The sequence below is a fragment of the Penaeus vannamei genome, chromosome 25 (assembly GCF_042767895.1).
Source record: "Penaeus vannamei isolate JL-2024 chromosome 25, ASM4276789v1, whole genome shotgun sequence".
NCBI lineage: Eukaryota > Metazoa > Arthropoda > Malacostraca > Decapoda > Penaeidae > Penaeus > Penaeus vannamei.
The window spans coordinates 3,183,673-3,201,741 of record NC_091573.1 but is presented as its reverse complement, the minus strand read 5'-3'; the positions used below and the strand labels follow the sequence as shown (position 1 = coordinate 3,201,741).

The 18,069-nt window shown below is 47.3% G+C and overlaps 3 protein-coding genes across 3 annotated transcripts; all 3 read left to right on the top strand.

Annotated features, from left to right (window-relative positions):
• The first annotated feature begins 4,317 nt into the window (after window positions 1–4,317).
• LOC138866326 (uncharacterized) lies at window positions 4,318–5,478 on the top strand. The gene is made up of 2 exons (XM_070138811.1): window positions 4,318–4,357; window positions 4,669–5,478. Exon 2 carries the CDS (start codon window positions 4,674–4,676, stop codon window positions 5,259–5,261), a length of 588 nt encoding a protein of 195 aa, XP_069994912.1. The 5' UTR covers window positions 4,318–4,357; window positions 4,669–4,673; the 3' UTR covers window positions 5,262–5,478.
• Window positions 5,479–12,106: 6,628 nt separating this feature from the next.
• LOC138866325 (uncharacterized) lies at window positions 12,107–13,053 on the top strand. The gene is made up of 2 exons (XM_070138810.1): window positions 12,107–12,154; window positions 12,453–13,053. Exon 2 carries the CDS (start codon window positions 12,458–12,460, stop codon window positions 13,043–13,045), a length of 588 nt encoding a protein of 195 aa, XP_069994911.1. The 5' UTR covers window positions 12,107–12,154; window positions 12,453–12,457; the 3' UTR covers window positions 13,046–13,053.
• Window positions 13,054–15,649: 2,596 nt separating this feature from the next.
• LOC113827262 (uncharacterized) lies at window positions 15,650–17,099 on the top strand. The gene is made up of 2 exons (XM_070138809.1): window positions 15,650–15,697; window positions 16,291–17,099. Exon 2 carries the CDS (start codon window positions 16,296–16,298, stop codon window positions 16,881–16,883), a length of 588 nt encoding a protein of 195 aa, XP_069994910.1. The 5' UTR covers window positions 15,650–15,697; window positions 16,291–16,295; the 3' UTR covers window positions 16,884–17,099.
• The last annotated feature ends 970 nt before the right edge of the window (window positions 17,100–18,069 follow it).

Genomic DNA, 18,069 nt, shown 5'->3' with positions numbered 1-18,069 from the left:
TCCATCCTCCTCCTCCTCCCTCTCCATCCTCCTCCTCCTCCCTCTCCTTCCCGTCTTCTTCCTCCTCTTCTTCTATTGTCGACTTACGTATAATTTCACAGCTGATGCCTAAGTGAATGACAGAAACAGCTGACTCCTTCGGGAACCTTGGCGGACTGACCTTACCTACTGAGCCATATTTTGAAGTGGCTGTTGAGTTAGTCTGTCTGTCTTATGTTCTTCCTACTTCCACTTTCCTCCCTCTCTCTCTTACTCCCTACTTCTTTCTCCCTCTTTTTCTTTCTCTCTCCCTCCCTCCTCCTTTCTCCCTCTGTTTCTTTCTATCTATCTCTCCTGTCCTTCATTCTTTCTCAGTCTCTTTCTATCTCTCCTGTCCCTCATTCATTCTCTGTCTCTTTCTATCTGCCTATTTTTCCTCCTCCTTTCTCTGTCTCCTTCTATCTCGCCTCTTCTTCCTATAACTGTCTCTTTCTATCCCACCAGTCACGTCTCTCTCTCTCTCTCTCTCTCTTTCTCATTCTCTCGATCTCTCTCTTTCTCACTCTCTCTCAATCTCTCTCCTTCTCACCCTCTCTCAATCTATCCCTCCCTCCCTCTCTCTCTCCCTCTCTCATTCTCTCTTTCATGCTCCGAAGCCCCGCCCCCTCCATTCAGACGACCTGCGAGTCCGTCAGCAGAAGGCGATGACGAAGTAGAATCTCACGAGCGACGTGTAGGTCGTATGTAGGTCATACTCGAGGGAAAACCTTGGTGGAAGATGGTTTGTTGGAGGGAGGGAGAACAGGGAGAGGATGAGGGAGAGGGAGAATTAGGAGATAGTGGAGAAGATGGTGGAAGATGGTTTGTGAAGAGGGAGGGAGAAGAGGGAGAGGGAGAATTAGGAGATAGTGGAGAAGAGGGAGAAGACGGAGATGGAGAATGAGGAGATAGTGGAGATGGTTTGTTGGAGGGAGGGAGAAGAGGGAGAGGGAGAATGAGGAGATAGTGGAGAAGATGGTTTGTTGGAGGGAGGGAGAAGAGGGAGAGGGAGAATTAGGAGATAGTGGAGAAGACGGTGAATAGGGAGAAGAGGGAGATGGAGAATTGGGAGATAGTGGAGAAGATGTTGAAGAGGGAGAAGAGGGAGAAGAGGGAGAGGGAGAATTAGGAGATAGTGGAGAAGAGGGAGAAGAGGGAGATGGAGAATTAGGAGATAGTGGAGAAGAGGGAGAAGAGGGAGAGGGAGAATTAGGAGATAGTGGAGAAGAGGGTGAAGAGGGAGAAGAGGGAGATGGAGAATTAGGAGATAGTGGAGAAGATGGTGAAGAGGGAGAAGAGGGAGAGGGAGAGGGAGAATTATGAGATAGTGGAGAAGAGGGTGAAGAGGGTGAAGAGGGAGAGGGAGAATTAAAGATAGTGGAGAAGAGGGTGAAGAGGGTGAAGAGGGAGATGGAGAATTAGGAGATAGTGGAGATTAGGGTAAAGAGGGAGAAGAGGGAGAGGGAGAATTAGGAGATAGTGGAGAAGAGGGTGAAGAGGGAGAAGAGGGAGAGGGAGAATTAGGAGATAGTGGAGAAGAGGGTGAAGAGGGAGAAGGAGATGGAGCATTAGGAGATAGTGGAGAAGAAGGTGAAGAGGGAGAAGAGGGAGAGGGAGAATTAGGAGATAGTGGAGAAGATGGTGAAGAGGGAGAAGAGGGAGAGGGGGAATTAGGAGATAGTGGAGAAGAGGGTGAAGAGGGAGAAGAGGGAGAAGAGGGAGAAGAGAGAGAAGAGGGAAAAGAGGGAGAATTAGGAGATAGTGGAGAAGATGGTGAAGAGGGAGAAGAGAGAGAAGAGGGAGAGGGAGAATTAGGAGATAGTGGAGAAGAGGGTGAAGAGGGAGAAGAGGGAGATGGAGAATTAGGAGATAGTGGAGAAGAGGGTGAAGAGGGAGAAGAGGGAGATGGAGAATTAGAAGAAAGTGGAGAAGATGGTGAAGAGGGAGAAGAGGGAGAGGGAGAAGAGGGAGAGGGAGAATTAGGAGATAGTGGAGAAGATGGTGAAGAGGGAGAAGAGGGAGAGGGAGAATTAGGAGATAGTGGAGAAGAGGGTGAAGAGGGAGAAGAGGGAGAGGGAGAATTAGGAGATCGTGGAGAAGAGGGTGAAGAGGGAGAAGAGGGAGAGGGAGAATTAGGAGATAGTGGAGAAGAGGAAGAAGAGGGAGAAGAGGGAGAGGGAGAATTAGGAGATAGTGGAGAAGAGGGAGAAGAGGGAGATGGAGAATTAGGAGATAGTGGAGAAGAGGGCGAAGAGGGAGAAGAGGGAGAGGGAGAATTAGGAGATAGTGGAGAAGAGGGTGAAGAGGGAGAGGGAGAATTAGGAGATAGTGGAGAAGATGGTGAAGAGGGAGAAGAGGGAGAGGGAGAATTAGGAGATCGTGGAGAAGAGGGTGAAGAGGGAGAAGAGGGAGAGGGAGAATTAGGAGATAGTGGAGAAGAGGAAGAAGAGGGAGAAGAGGGAGAGGGAGAATTAGGAGATAGTGGAGAAGAGGGAGAAGAGGGAGATGGAGAATTAGGAGATAGTGGAGAAGAGGGCGAAGAGGGAGAAGAGGGAGAGGGAGAATTAGGAGATAGTGGAGAAGAGGGTGAAGAGGGAGAGGGAGAATTAGGAGATAGTGGAGAAGATGGTGAAGAGGGAGAAGAGGGAGAGGGAGAATTAGGAGATAGTGGAGAAGAGGGTGAAGAGGGAGAAGAGGGAGAGGGAGAATTAGGAGATAGTGGAGAAGATGGTGAAGAGGGAGAAGAGGGAGAGGGAGAATTAGGAGATAGTGGAGAAGAGGGAGAAGAGGGAGATGGAGAATTAGGAGATAGTGGAGAAGAGGGTGAAGAGGGAGAAGAGAGAGAGGGAGAATTAGGAGATAGTGGAGGAGAGGGAGAAGAGGGAGATGGAGAATTAGGAGATAGTGGAGAAGAGGGTGAAGAGGGAGAAGAGGGAGATGGAGAATTAGGAGATAGTGGAGAAGAGGGAGAAGAGGGAGATGGAGAATTAGGAGATCGTGGAGAAGAGGGTGAAGAGGGAGAAGAGGGAGAGGGAGAATTAGGAGATAGTGGAGAAGAGGGAGATGGAGAATTAGGAGATCGTGGAGAAGAGGGTGAAGAGGGAGAAGAGGGAGAGGGAGAATTAGGAGATAGTGGAGAAGAGGAAGAAGGAGAAGAGGGAGAGGGAGAATTAGGAGATAGTGGAGAAGAGGGAGATGGAGAATTAGGAGATCGTGGAGAAGAGGGTGAAGAGGGAGAAGAGGGAGATGGAGAATTAGGAGATCGTGGAGAAGAGGGTGAAGAGGGAGAAGAGGGAGAGGGAGAATTAGGAGATAGTGGAGAAGAGGGCGAAGAGGGAGAAGAGGGAGAGGATGAGGGAGAGGGAGAATTAGGAGATAGTGGAGAAGAGGGAGAATTAGGAGATAGTGGAGAAGAGGGAGAAGGAGGAGATCTTCCCCTCTTCCTTTTTTTTCCTTCCTTCCCATCCTTCTTTTTCTCTTCCAAATTTCCTTCTTCTTTTCTTTCATCCTTCTCTCTTCCTTCTTTTCGTCCTTTCTTCTATCCTTCCCTCTTTTTTTCCTTCCTTTCTTCCATCCTTCAATCTTTTCTTCCATTCATCCTTCTTCCTTTTCTTCCTACCGTAAGATCCCTTCTCCCAATCGCCTTTCTCTCTCTCTCTTTTTCTTTTTCTTTTTCTTTTTCTTTCTCTTTCTCTCTCTCTCTCTTCTCTCCTCTCTCTCCTTCCTGTCCGCATATGTTTATTAAGCTTCATTAATCCGGCTCTTTGCTGCGTCATGTTTTTTTCTGCTTCAATTATATTCTTGTTTTTTTCATAGGATTTTATTTTTTGGTATGTTTGTTTCTTTCTTTTTTTTGCTTCAATTATATATGATATATAATATATGATATACATACATACATACATATATACATATACATACATACATATATACATATACATACATACATACATAATATACATATACATACATACATACATAATATACATATATATACATATATATATATATATATATATATATATATATATATATATATATATATATATATATATATATATATATATTCAAGCCACACAAACGTAGTTACGTTTACCTAAACAGTTTGCGTAGGTTATCACCCAAAAGCGGAAGGACATGGACTCTCGCATCACGTGACCTTGCTCCTGACCGCCCACGCCCCGCCCCTTACGCACGCCCTCGCCCCTCCCCCTCCGCCGCCCCCGCCCTCACGCCCTCGCCGACGCGTATATAAGGCAGCCTCAGACTCCATCTCCTCATCACGCCTTCTTCCGGCCGAGGTCTTCTCCTGAATCGCAGATCTTACTTCAGAGTGCAAGTAAGGGTTCAAACTGAGCCATGGGTTCAGGATGTAAAGTTTTCCTCTTGTTATGTTCCACCATATGCATGGGTCTTTATATACCTTGATGGGTCTTAAAGAAAACGAATCATTGTCATCATATGGAAAGCCTTATCTGATGAAAGGTCAAGCCAGCCCTCCTTTTCATATTGCAATGCCCCCCCCCCCCCAATCATCTGAAAGTATGAAGAGTGACAAGCGAATGGCATTGGTGTCTCATTCTCCAAATTCCTTTATCAGCTGACCTTTTCGACTAACTCTCTCTCTTTCTCTCCCCCCCCCCCCCCCAGGCGCGATGCAGCTGAAGCGATGGCTCTCCGTGGCCCTGCCGGCCGGCCTCCTGCACGCGGCCTCCCCGATCCTCGTGCTCTCCTCCTCGGCGGCCGCGGCCACCACCACGGCCCTCACCCTCGGCGTGGGCGTCGCCAACCCGGCGCTGGCGCTGGTCGGGGGCGCCGCCGTCCTGCTGGGCGCCGCGGGCCTGGTCGCGGCCAAGGCTAAGGCCGCCTCCCGCCGTGGCAGGAGGGCCGCCCCCGCCCCCGCTGACGAAGCCTACGCCCAAAACGCCCTCGACGTCCTCTTCGCCGCCGCCGGATCGCTCGACCAGCGCTCCAACTGCGGCCTCCGCCTCGTCTGCGAGCTCTCGGCCACGCCCGAGGCCCAGCTGGCCGCCGACGAGGCGCTCATCATGGCCCTGTTCGGGAGCCCCGCCCTCGCCGCCCACGACCGCGCCTCCGGCCCCGCCTCGCCCTTCCAGCTGGCCGCCTTCCTCGGCCGAGCCTCCGAGTCCGCCTCCGCCTGCGCCCGCACCTACGCCAAGTGCCCCTACGACGCCGCCCACACCATGGACGTCCTCCGCCGGAACGCCCTCAGCCACCTCTAGCGCCCGTCGCCCTCGCCCTTCGTCTGGGCCTTCGCGCCCACATGAATTTCATTCTTCTTTGAGAAAAAAATCATAAAATCCAAACTTCCATAACAGTCCCGAAAGCCATAAAAAGTCACGTGACACGAGATTTCAGGAAACGTTTTAGTTTCCCGTTTTCTCCGCCGAGGGAGGAAAGGCCTCGTGCGCCATTCTATTTTTTTACTTGCGAAATAAACTATGATATGAAACACTGTCCCTCATTGCCTCACCCACTGATGCAGATCCTCCAAACCTTAACCATTAAAGTCGACCTAAAATCCTTTTAACGCATCCTCCATTAAAATCAATCACCCTATAACATCAAGACTCCTTGATCATGGCCACACACCGGCCATGTTTTAAACGACTTAAGAGGACTAAGAGAATGTACCATATTTACGACCACAACGAAACAGACGCAGCCATAAATACGAATTAATAAATGAATGAGTGCGGAGACAGATCGCTTCTGAAAACCGTTTCTGAGAAACAAAGGGATCGAGAACGGCGAGATTTCACGTGAAATTGCGTGATCTTGTATACAGATGAGAGGAGGGCTCGGCAGGTGGTCGAACAATCCCTCGTGATTATTTGGCTCTGTCTTTGCAAATTCATGAATTATATCCTATATATATATACATATATATATATATATATATATATATATATATATATATATATATATATATATATATCATCTGTGGCCAAAAAATAATACAATCTACAAAAATAAGTGCGGTTTTTGTAGTTTAATATTACAGTCTACAGTGACTACAAAATCATCTTTTCTGTCTAAAGTTTTTTACTGTCATCCGTCAGTATACTCTCAGCACCAAAGTCATTTATCAAGTAATTGGAAATTAATATAATTTCGTATATCTCTTCATACACTTTAGCAAATTCCCGACATTCTTTTTTGATCACCTCCCCTTTTCAAATTTCTCAGTACTAATCATCAACATTTTCCTCATTTCTAGCACTGGCCCAAATAGGTCGTAAAAAAGGAAGAATGAAAAATAACAACAAAAAAGAAAGAATGAAACAACTCAAAATGGCCATCGAAATAGGTCATAAAAAAGAAAGAAAGAAAAAAAAAGAAAGAAAAATAACAAAAAAGGAAGAATGAAACTTACTCAAAATGGCCCTAGAAATAGGTCATAAAAAAGAAAGAAAGAAAAATAACAAAAAAAAAAAGAAAAATGAAAGTTAACTCAAAATGGCCGTCGAAATAGGTCATAAAAAAGAAAGAAAGAGAAAAAAAAAAAAAGGAAAAATGAAAGTTAACTCAAAATAGCCCTCGAAATAGGTCATAAAAATAAAGAAAGAGAAATAACAACAAAAAGAAAGAATGAAACAACTCAAAATGGCCCTCGAAATAGGTCATAAAAAAGAAAGAAAGAAAAATAACAACAAAAAAAGGAAGAATGAAACTTAACTCAAAATGGCCCTTCAAGAAAAAGGAGAACAAGTCACATCTCCGTAGAAAACTAACGTCAAAGGCAATACCCGACAACCCGAACACCGATTCTATTCACATTCAGTTTCATCCAAGAAGATAAACATGTTTCATACGTGTATGGCGGCGTTCTCAGCCTTTAGAAGCCTCGTATGATGTCCCAGCAGCATAACAGACACTGAGGGTCTGCCTTTAAGCCTTTAATTAAGCTTGACAGGTATGACGAGATCACTTCAATTAAACATGGCAGGTATGACGAGATCACTTTAATTAAGCATGGCAGGTATGACGAGATCACTTCTCACGCCGAAGTAGAGGACACCACTTGTCGTGAGAGGAAGATCAAATATTTAATTTCCGATTGCCTTTCCAGGTGTCTCCGGCCTTTTCGAGGTGAGAATCGTCGTTAAATACGTCTCTCATAGTGCTACAACTACTACTACTTCTACTACTGTTACTACCATTACTACTACTACTATTACTACCATTACTACTACTATTACTACCATTACTACTACTACTATTTCTACCATTACTACTGCTACTATTACTACCATTACTACTTCTATTACCATTACTACTACTACTATTACTACCACTCCTAGTACTACTACTACTGCTACTACCAATACTACTAGGATGGGTATTGCTACCAATAGCAACGGTAGGAGTGTGTAGTAGCAGTAATTACGAAAAAGGAAATGGATTACTATTCATAAGATAACAGTCGCTAATCATGACGATAACCCTTATCGGAGCACAAGCACGCGCTCGCTGCCTAGGTCTATATAAGTACTTATATAGACCTTGCTCGCTGCCCCCTTAACCGAGTCCTGCAGGAAGGACGCGCGCGCCTCCTCTCCTACAGGAGGAGGAGTAAGGTCATGGGCGAGGAAAGGTGGGCGGAGCTGAGGGCGGGCGTGCGGCATGCGACCTTGTGCATGACCCGTAGGACCGCCCACTCTTCCCCGAGCCACGCCCCCTTCGCCGACGCCCGCATATAAGGAGGCGAGGCTGCCCCTCCGCATCACAGCTTCCCCGACCCAGGCCTCCGCCCGAACCGCAGGACTTCAGAGTGCAAGTGAGTGGGCGGGGCTGAGGATTCCAGCTTCTTTTCATGTTTGAACAACTACTGTTTAAGCCTCAAATACTTCCAAAGTAAAAAGTAATTTATGTAAAAACTCATCATCTGGAAGTACGAAAAGTGACCGTGCTTTTATAATGGCATTCAAATCAATCATTTTTTTCATGGCAGATTTGCTTTAATCATATTCCGGTCGTTGAAAGTTTGACGAAACAAACGAATGGCATTGGTGTCTCATTCTCCAAAATCACTTACCCCCCCCCCCATCTCCCCCCGCAGGCGCGATGCAGCTGAAGCGATGGCTCTCCGTGGCCCTGGCGGCCGGCCTCCTGCACGCGGCCTCCCCGATCCTCGTGCTCTCCTCCTCGGCGGCCGCGGCCACCACCACGGCCCTCACCCTCGGCGTGGGCGTCGCCAACCCGGCGCTGGCGCTGGTCGGGGGCGCCGCCGTCCTGCTGGGCGCCGCGGGCCTGGTCGCGGCCAAGGCTAAGGCCGCCTCCCGCCGTGGCAGGAGGGCCGCCCCCGCCCTCGCTGACGACGCCTACGCCCAAAACGCCCTCGACGTCCTCTTCGCCGCCGCCGGATCGCTCGACCAGCGCTCCAACTGCGGCCTCCGCCTCGTCTGCGAGCTCTCGGCCACGCCCGAGGCCCAGCTGGCCGCCGACGAGGCGCTCATCATGGCCCTGTTCGGGAGCCCCGCCCTCGCCGCCCACGACCGCGCCTCCGGCCCCGCCTCGCCCTTCCAGCTGGCCGCCTTCCTCGGCCAAGCCTCCGAGTCCGCCTCCGTCTGCGCCCGCACCTACGCCAAGTGCCCCTACGACGCCGCCCACACCATGGACGTCCTCCGCCAGAACGCCCTCAGCCACCTCTAGCGCCCGTCGCCCGGGCCTTCGCGCCCACATGAATTTAATTTTCCTTTGAGAAAAATCATAAAATCCAAACTTCCATAACAGTCCCAAAAACCACAAAAAGTCACGTGACACGAGATTTCAGGAAACGTTTTAGTTTCCTGTTTTCTCCGCCGAGGGAGGAAAGGCCTCGTGCGCCATTCTATTTTTTTACTTGCGAAATAAACTCTGATATGAAACTCTCCTTCATTGCCTCACCCACTGATGCAGATCCTCCAAACCTTAACCATTGACGTCGACCTAAAATCCTTTTAAATCATCCTCACTTAAAATCAATCACCCTATAACATCAGGGCGTTTTGATCATGGCCACACACCGACCATGTTTTAAACGACTTAAGAGGACTAAGAGAATGTAACATACTTAGCGACCACAACGAAACAGACGCAGCCATAAAGACGAATTGATAAAGGAGTGAGTGCGGAGACAGATCGCCCGACCGTCACCGTTTCTGAGAAACAAAGGGATCGAGAACGGCGAGATTTCACGTGAAATTGCGTGATCTTGTATACAGATGAGAGGAGGGCTCGGCACGTGGTCTATCCCTCGTCATTATTTGGCTCTGTCTTTGAAAATTCATGAATCATATCCTATATTGTTGCTGAGTATATTTTCTCTCTATGTCTCTGTCTCTATTTCTTTCCCTCCCCCCCCCCCCTCTCTCTCTTTCCTTCCCTCCCTCATCTCTCTCTTTCCGTCTCTCTCTCCTCTCTCTCTCTCTCTCTCATTCCTTCCCTACCTTCTCTCTCTCTCTCTCTCTATTTCCTTCTCTCCCCCCCCCCTCTCTCTCTATTTCCTTCCTTCCCTCCTCTCTCTCTCTCTATTTCCTTCCTTCCCTCATCTCTCTCTCTCTCTCCTTCCGTTTCTCCCTCCACTCTCTCTCTCTCTCTCTTTCCTTCCCTACTCTCTCCCTCTCTTTCTCTCTCTCTCCTCTGCCTTTTCCAGGAGCATAGATCCTGGTGGATACACACCTACAAAAATGTACATATATATAATCTGTGGACAAAAATTAATACAATCTACAAAAAATAACTGCGCTTTTTGTAGTTTAATATTACAGTCTACAGTGACTACAAAATCATCTTTTCTGTCTAAACTTTATACTGTCATCCTTCAGTATACTCTCAGCAGCAAAGTCACTTATCAAGTAATTGGAAATTATACATCTAATTTGGTATATCTCTTCATACAATTTAGTAAATTCCCAACATTCTTCTTTGATCACCTCCCCTCTAGCTATGCCACCGACCTTCTCTCCCCTTTTCGAATTTCTCAACACTAATCATCAACATTTTCCTCATTTCTTATACTGGCCAAAATAGGTCATAAAAAAAGAAAGAAAGAAAGAAAAATAACAACAAAAAGAAAGAATGAATTCTTCACTCCGACCTTCTCTCCCCTTTCAAATTTCTCAATACTAATCGTCATTTTCCTCATTTCTAACACTGGCCGCAATGGGTCGTAAAAAAGAAAGAAAGAAAGGAAAGAAAAGAAAGAAGAAAAAAAGACAAACTTAACTCAAAATGGCCCTCGAAATAGGTCATAAAAAAGAAAAAAAGACAAATAACAACAAAAAAAGAAGGAATGAAACAACTCAAAATGGCCCTCGAAATAGGTCATAAAAAAAAGAAAGAAAAATAACAACAAAAAAGGAAAGAATGAAACAACTCAAAATAGCCCTCGAAATAGGTCATAAAAAAGAAAGAAAGAAAATAACAACAAAAAAGAATGAAACTTAACTCAAAATGGCCCTCAAAATAGGTCATAAAAAAGAAAGAAAGAAAAATAACAACAAAAAAGAAAGAATGAAACTTAACTCAAAATGGCCCTCGAAATAGGTCATAAAAAAGAAAGAAAGAAAAATACCAACAAAAAAGGAAGAATGAAACAACTCAAAATGGCCCTTCAGGAAACAGAAGAACAAGTCACATCTCCGTAGAAAACTAACGTCAAAGGCAATACCCGACAACCCGAACACCGATTCTACTCGCATCCAGTTTCATCCAAGAAGATAAACATGTTTCAGACGTGTAAAGCGGCGTTCTCAGCCTTTAGAAGCCTCGTATGATGTTCCGGCAGCATAACAGACACTGAGGGTCTGCCTTTAAGCCTTTAATTAAGCATGACAGGTATGACGAGATCACTTTAATTAAGCATGGCAGGTATGACGAGATCACTTTAATTAAGCATGGCAGGTATGACGAGATCACTTTAATTAAGCATGGCAGGTATGACGAGATCACTTTAATTAAGCATGGCAGGTATGACGAGATCACTTTAATTAAGCATGGCAGGTATGACGAGATCACTTTAATTAAGCATGGCAGGTATGACGAGATCACTTTAATTAAGCATGGCAGGTATGACGAGATCACTTTAATTAAGCATGGCAGGTATGACGAGATCACTTTAATTAAGCATGGCAGGTATGACGAGATCACTTCTCACGCCGAAGCAGAGGACACCACTTGTCACGAGAGGAAGATCAAATATTTAATTTCCGATAGCCTTTCCAGGTGTCTCCGGCCTTTCCGAGGTGAGAATCGTCGTTAAATACGTCTCTCATAGTGCTACAACTACTACTAATTCTACTACTATTACTACCATTACTACTACTACTATTACCACCATTACTATTACTACTACTACTGCTATTACTACCATTACTACTACTACTATTACTACCATTACTACTACTATTACTACCATTACTACTACTACTATTACTACCATTACTACTACTATTACTACCATTACTACTACTACTATTACTACCATTACTACTACTACTATTACTACCATTACTACTACTATTACTACCATTACTACTACTACTATTACTACCATTACTCCTACTACTATTACTACCATTACTACTACTGCTATTACTACCATTACTACTTCTATTACCATTACTACTACTACTATTACTACCACTCCTCCTACTACTACTACTGCTGCTACCAATACTACTAGGATTGGTATTGCTACCAATAGCAACGGTAGGAGTGTGTAGTAGCAGTAATTACGAAAAAGGAAACGTATTACTATTCATAAGATAACGGTCGCTAATCATGACGATAACCCTTATCGGGGCACAAGCACGCGCTCGCTGCCAAGGCCTATGTAAGTACTTATATAGACCTTGCTCGCTGCCCCCTTACCCGAGTCCTGCAGGAAGGACGCGCGCGCCTCCTCTCCTACAGGAAGAGGAGTAAGGTCATGGGCGAGGAAAGGTGGGCGGAGCTGAGGGCGGGCGTGCGGCATGCGACCTTGTGCATGACCCGTAGGACCGCCCACTCTTCCCCGAGCCACGCCCCCTTCGCCGACGCCCGCATATAAGGAGGCGAGGCTGCCCTTCCGCACCACAGCTTCCCCGACCCAGGCCTCCGCCCGAACCGCAGGACTGACTTCAGAGTGCAAGTGAGTGGGCGGGGCTGAGGATTTCAGCTTTTTTCATGTTTAAACAACTACTGTTTAAGCCTCAAATGTAAAAACTCATCATCTGGAAGCATGAAAAGTGACCGTGCTTTTATAATGGCATTCAAATCACTCATTTTTTCATGGCAGATTTGCTTTAATCATATTCTGGTCGTTGACAAGTTTGACGAAACAAACGAATGGCATTGATGTCTCATTCTCCAAATTCCTTTATCAGCTGACTTTTTCGACTAACTCACTCTCTCTCTTTCTCAATCTCCCCCCCCCCTCCCCCCCGCAGGCGCGATGCAGCTGAAGCGATGGCTCTCCGTGGCCCTGGCGGCCGGCCTCCTGCACGCGGCCTCCCCGATCCTCGTGCTCTCCTCCTCGGCGGCCGCGGCCACCACCACGGCCCTCACCCTCGGCGTGGGCGTCGCCAACCCGGCGCTGGCGCTGGTCGGGGGCGCCGCCGTCCTGCTGGGCGCCGCGGGCCTGGTCGCGGCCAAGGCTAAGGCCGCATCCCGCCGTGGCAGGAGGGCCGCCCCCGCCCCCGCTCACGACGCCTACGCCCAAAACGCCCTCCACGTCCTCTTCGCCGCCGCCGGATCGCTCGACCAGCGCTCCAACTGCGGCCTCCGCCTCGTCTGCGAGCTCTCGGCCACGCCCGAGGCCCAGCTGGCCGCCGACGAGGCGCTCATCATGGCCCTGTTCGGGAGCCCCGCCCTCGCCGCCCACGACCGCGCCTCCGGCCCCGCCTCGCCCTTCCAGCTGGCCGCCTTCCTCGGCCGAGCCTCCGAGTCCGCCTCCGCCTGCGCCCGCACCTACGCCAAGTGCCCCTACGACGCCGCCCACACCATGGACGTCCTCCGCCAGAACGCCCTCAGCCACCTCTAGCGCCCGTCGCCCGGGCCTTCGTCTGGGCCTTCGCGCCCACCGAAATTTCATTCTTCTTGGAGAAAAAATCATAAAATCTAAACTTCCATAACAGTCCCGAAAGCCATAAAAAGTCACGTGATACGAGATTTCAGGAAACGTTTTAGTTTCCTGTTTTCTCCGCCGAGGGAGGAAAGGCCTCGTGCGCCATTCTATTTTTTTACTTGCGAAATAAACTTTGATATGAAACTGTCCCTCATTGCCTCACCCACTGATGCAGATCCTCCAAACCATAACCATTAAAGTCGACCTAAAATCCTTTTAACGCATCCTCTATCAAAATCAATCACCCTATAACATCAAGACGTTCTGATCATGGCCACAGACCGGCCATGTCTTAAACTACTTAAGAGGACTAAGAGAATGAAACATACTTAGCGACCACAACGAAACAGACGCAGCCATAAAGACGAATTGATAAATGAGTGAGTGCGGAGATAGATCAGGCGAGAGTAGCTCCGACCGTCACCGTTTCTGAGAAACAAAGGGATCGAGAACGGCGAGATTTCACGTGAAATTGCGTGATCTTGTATACAGATGAGAGGAGGGCTCGGCAGATGGTCTATCCCTCGTCATTATTTGGCTCTGTCTTTGCAAATTCATGAATTATGTCCTATATTATAGCTGATTATATTTTCTCTCTGTCTATGTCTCTGTCTCTCTATTTCTTTCCCTCCCCCCCCTCTCTCTCTCCTTTCTTCTCTCCCTCCTTTCTCTTTCTCTCTCTCTTGCCATTCTTCCCTACCCCTCCCCCTCTTTCTTTCTCTCCTTCCTCTCTTTCTCTTTCCTTCCCTACCTTCTCTATCTCTCTCTCTCTCTCTCCTCTGCCTTTTCCAGAAGCATAGCTCCTGGTGGATACACCCACAAAAATGTACATATATATATATTATCTGTGGACAAAAATTAATACAATCTACAAAAAATAAGTGGGCTTTTTGTAGTTTAATAATAGTCTACACTGACTACAAAATCATCATTTCTGTCTAAAGTTTTTACTGACATCCCTCAGCACCAAAGTCATTTATCAAGTAATTGGAAATCATACATATAATTTGGTATATCTCTTCATACACTTTAGTAAATTCCCAACATTCTTCTTTGATCACCTCCCCTCTAGCTATGCCACCGACTTTCTCTCCCTTTTCAAATTTCTCAAAACTAATCGTCATTTTCCTAATTTCTAACACTGGCCGCAATGGGTCATAAAAAAGAAAAAAAAAAAAAAAGAAAGAAAAATAACAACAAAAAAGGAAGAATGAAACTTAACTCAAAATGGCCCTCGAAATAGGTCATAAAAAAGAAAGAAAGAAAAATAACAACAAAAAAGGAAGAGTGAAACAACTCAAAATGGCCCTCGAAATAGGTCATAAAAAAGAAAGAAAGAAAAAAAAGAAAGAAAGAAAAAAAATAAAGAAAAATAACAAAAAAGAAAGAATGAAACTTAACCTAAAATGGCCCTCGAAATAGGTCATAAAAAAGAAAGAAACAAACAAAAATAACAACAAAAAAGAAAGAATGAAACTTAACTCAAAATGGCCTTTCAGGAAAAAGAAGAACAAGTCAAATCTCCGTAGAAAACTAACGTCAAAGGCAATACCCGACAACCGAACACCGATTCCATTCACATCCAGTTTCATCCAAGAAGATAAACATGTTTCATACGTGTAAAGCGGCGTTCTCAGCCTTCAGAAGCCTCGTATGATGTCCCAGCAGCATAACAGACACTGAGGGTCTGCCTTTAAGCCTTTAATTAAGCATGACAGGTATGACGAGATCACTTTAATTAAGCATGGCAGGTATGACGAGATCACTTTAATTAAGCATGGCAGGTATGACGAGATCACTTCTCACGCCGAAGCAGAGGACACCACTTGTCATGAGAGGAAGATCAAATATTTAATTTCCGATAGCCTTTCCAGGTGTCTCCGGCCTTTTCGAGGTGAGAATCGTCGTTAAATAGGTCTCTCATAGTGCTACAACAACTACTACTTCTACTACTATTACTACCATTATTACTACTACTATTACTACCATTACTACTTCTACTGCTATTACTACCATTACTACCACTACTATTACTACCAATATCATTTCTGCTATTACTACCACTACTACTATTATTACCACTACTACTCCTACTACTACTGCTGCTACCAATACTACTAGGATTGGTACTGATACCAATAGTAACGGTAGGAGTGTGTAGTAGCAGTAATTACGAAAAAGGAAATGGATTACTATTCATAAGATAACAGTCGCTAATCATGACGATAACCCTTATCGTGGCACAAGCACGCGCTCGCTGCCTAGGTCTATACAAGTACTTATATAGACCTTGCTCGTTGCCCCCTTGACCGAGTCCTACTGGAAGGACGCGCGCGCTTCCTCTCCTACAGGAAGAGGAGTAAGGTCATGGGCGAGGAAAGGTGGGCGGAGCTGAGGGCGGGCGTGCGGCATGCGACCTTGTGCATGACCTGTAGGACCGCCCACTCTTCCCCGAGCCACGCCCCCTTCGCGGACGCCCGCATATAAGGAGGCGAGGCTGCCCCTCCGCATCACAGCTTCCCCGACCCAGGCCTCCGCCCGAACCGCAGGACTGACTTCAGAGTGCAAGTGAGTGGGCGGGGCTGAGGATTCCAGCTTCTTTTCGTGTTTGAACAACTACTGCTTAACCCTCAAATACTCCAAAGTAAAAGTAACTTGTAGAAATTAACTGAAAGTAAGAAAAGTGACCGAGCTTTTATAATAAAATGCCTTAGGTATGGTTCTCTAATAACGAGAGTACATATTAATGGAAAATGGCTATTAAGTGGCCATTTCAACAGTTGTATATAAACAGCTACTCGTAAACTAGCATTTTCATGCTAGCTAGAAATAGAAATTAAACAAAAGGAATGAAATAAAAATCTGTTCTGTCCATCTCGCTGCCCTTTGTTCTAGCGACTAATATTTATTTGGCAGTCGACTCTTCCGCTCCATCCCGCGTGCACGATCTGTCATGGCGACTAACTGCCTTTACAGAATCCCGATCTGCTGACAGCCCAAGCCAGCCCTCATTTTCATACCGCTACCCCCCCCCCCCCCAATCATCTGAAAGTAGGAAAAATGACAAACGAATGGCATTGGTGTCTCATTCTCCAAAATCATTTATCAGCTGACTTTTTCGACGCGACTAACCCCCCCCCCTTCCTCCCCCTCCCCCGCAGGCGCGATGCAGCTGAAGCGATGGCTCTCCGTGGCCCTGGCGGCCGGCCTCCTGCACGCGGCCTCCCCGATCCTCGTGCTCTCCTCCTCGGCGGCCGCGGCCACCACCACGGCCCTCACCCTCGGCGTGGGCGTCGCCAACCCGGCGCTGGCGCTGGTCGGGGGCGCCGCCGTCCTGCTGGGCGCCGCGGGCCTGGTCGCGGCCAAGGCTAAGGCCGCCTCACGCCGTGGCAGGAGGGCCGCCCCCGCCCCCGCTCACGACGCCTACGCCCAAAACGCCCTCCACGTCCTCTTCGCCGCCGCCGGATCGCTCGACCAGCGCTCCAACTGCGGCCTCCGCCTCGTCTGCGAGCTCTCGGCCACGCCCGAGGCCCAGCTGGCCGCCGACGAGGCGCTCATCATGGCCCTGTTCGGGAGCCCCGCCCTCGCCGCCCACGACCGCGCCTCCGGCCCCGCCTCGCCCTTCCAGCTGGCCGCCTTCCTCGGCCGAGCCTCCGAGTCCGCCTCCGCCTGCGCCCGCACCTACGCCAAGTGCCCCTACGACGCCGCCCACACCATGGACGTCCTCCGCCAGAACGCCCTCAGCCACCTCTAGCGCCCGTCGCCCGGGCCTTCGCGCCCACCGAAATTTCATTTTCCTTTGAGAAAAAATCATAAAATCCAAACTCTCAAAACAGTCCCGAAAACCACAAAAAGTCACGTGACACGAGATTTCAGGAAACGTTTTAGTTTCCCGTTTTCTCCGCCGAGGGAGGAAAGGCCTCGTGCGCCATTCTATTTTTCTACTTGCGAAATAAACTCTGATATGAAACTCTCCTTCATTGCCTCACCCACTGATGCAGATCCTCCAAACCTTAACCATTAAAGTCGACCTAAAATCTTTTAACGCATCCTCTATCAAAATCAATCACCCTATAACATCAAGACGTTTTGATCATGGCCACACACCGGCCATGTTTTAAACTACTTAAGAGGACTAAAGCAAATGTAACATACTTAGCGACCACAACGAAACAGACGCAGCCATAAAGACGAACTGATAAATGAGTGAGTGCGGAGACAGATCGGGCAAGAGAAGTTACGACCGTCACCGTTTCTGAAAAACAAAGGGATCGAAAACGACGAGATTTCACGTGAAATTGCGTGATCTTGTAAACAGATGAGAGGAGGGCTCGGCAGGTGGTCTATCCCTCGTGATTATTTGGCTCTGTCTTTGCAAATTCATGAATTATGTCCTATATTGTTGCTGATTACACATTCTCTCAGTCTGCCTCTCTATTTCTTTCCCTCCCCCCCCCTCTCTCTCTCTCCTTTCTTCCCTTCCTCCTCTTTCTCTTTCTCTCTCTTGCCTTTCTTCCCTCCCCCTCCCCATCTTTCTTTCTCTTTCTCTTTCCTTCCCTCCCTCCCTCCTCTCTCTCTCTTTCCATGTCTCCCTCCACTCTCTATCTCTTTCCTTCCCTACCCTCTCTCTCTCTGTCTCCCTCTCTTTCTCTCTCTCTCCTCTGCCTTTTCCGGGAGCATAGATCCTGGTGGATACACACACAAAAATGTACATATATATATTATCTGTTGACAAAAATTAATAAAATCTACAAAAAATAAGTGCGCCTTTTGTAGTTAAATACTACAGTCTACAGTCACTACAAAATCATCTTTTCTGTCTAAACTTTATACTGTCATCCCTCAGTATACTCTCAGCACCAAAGTCATTTATCAAGTAATTGGAAATTATTCATATAATTCGGTATATCTCTTCATACACTTTAGTAAATTCCCAACAT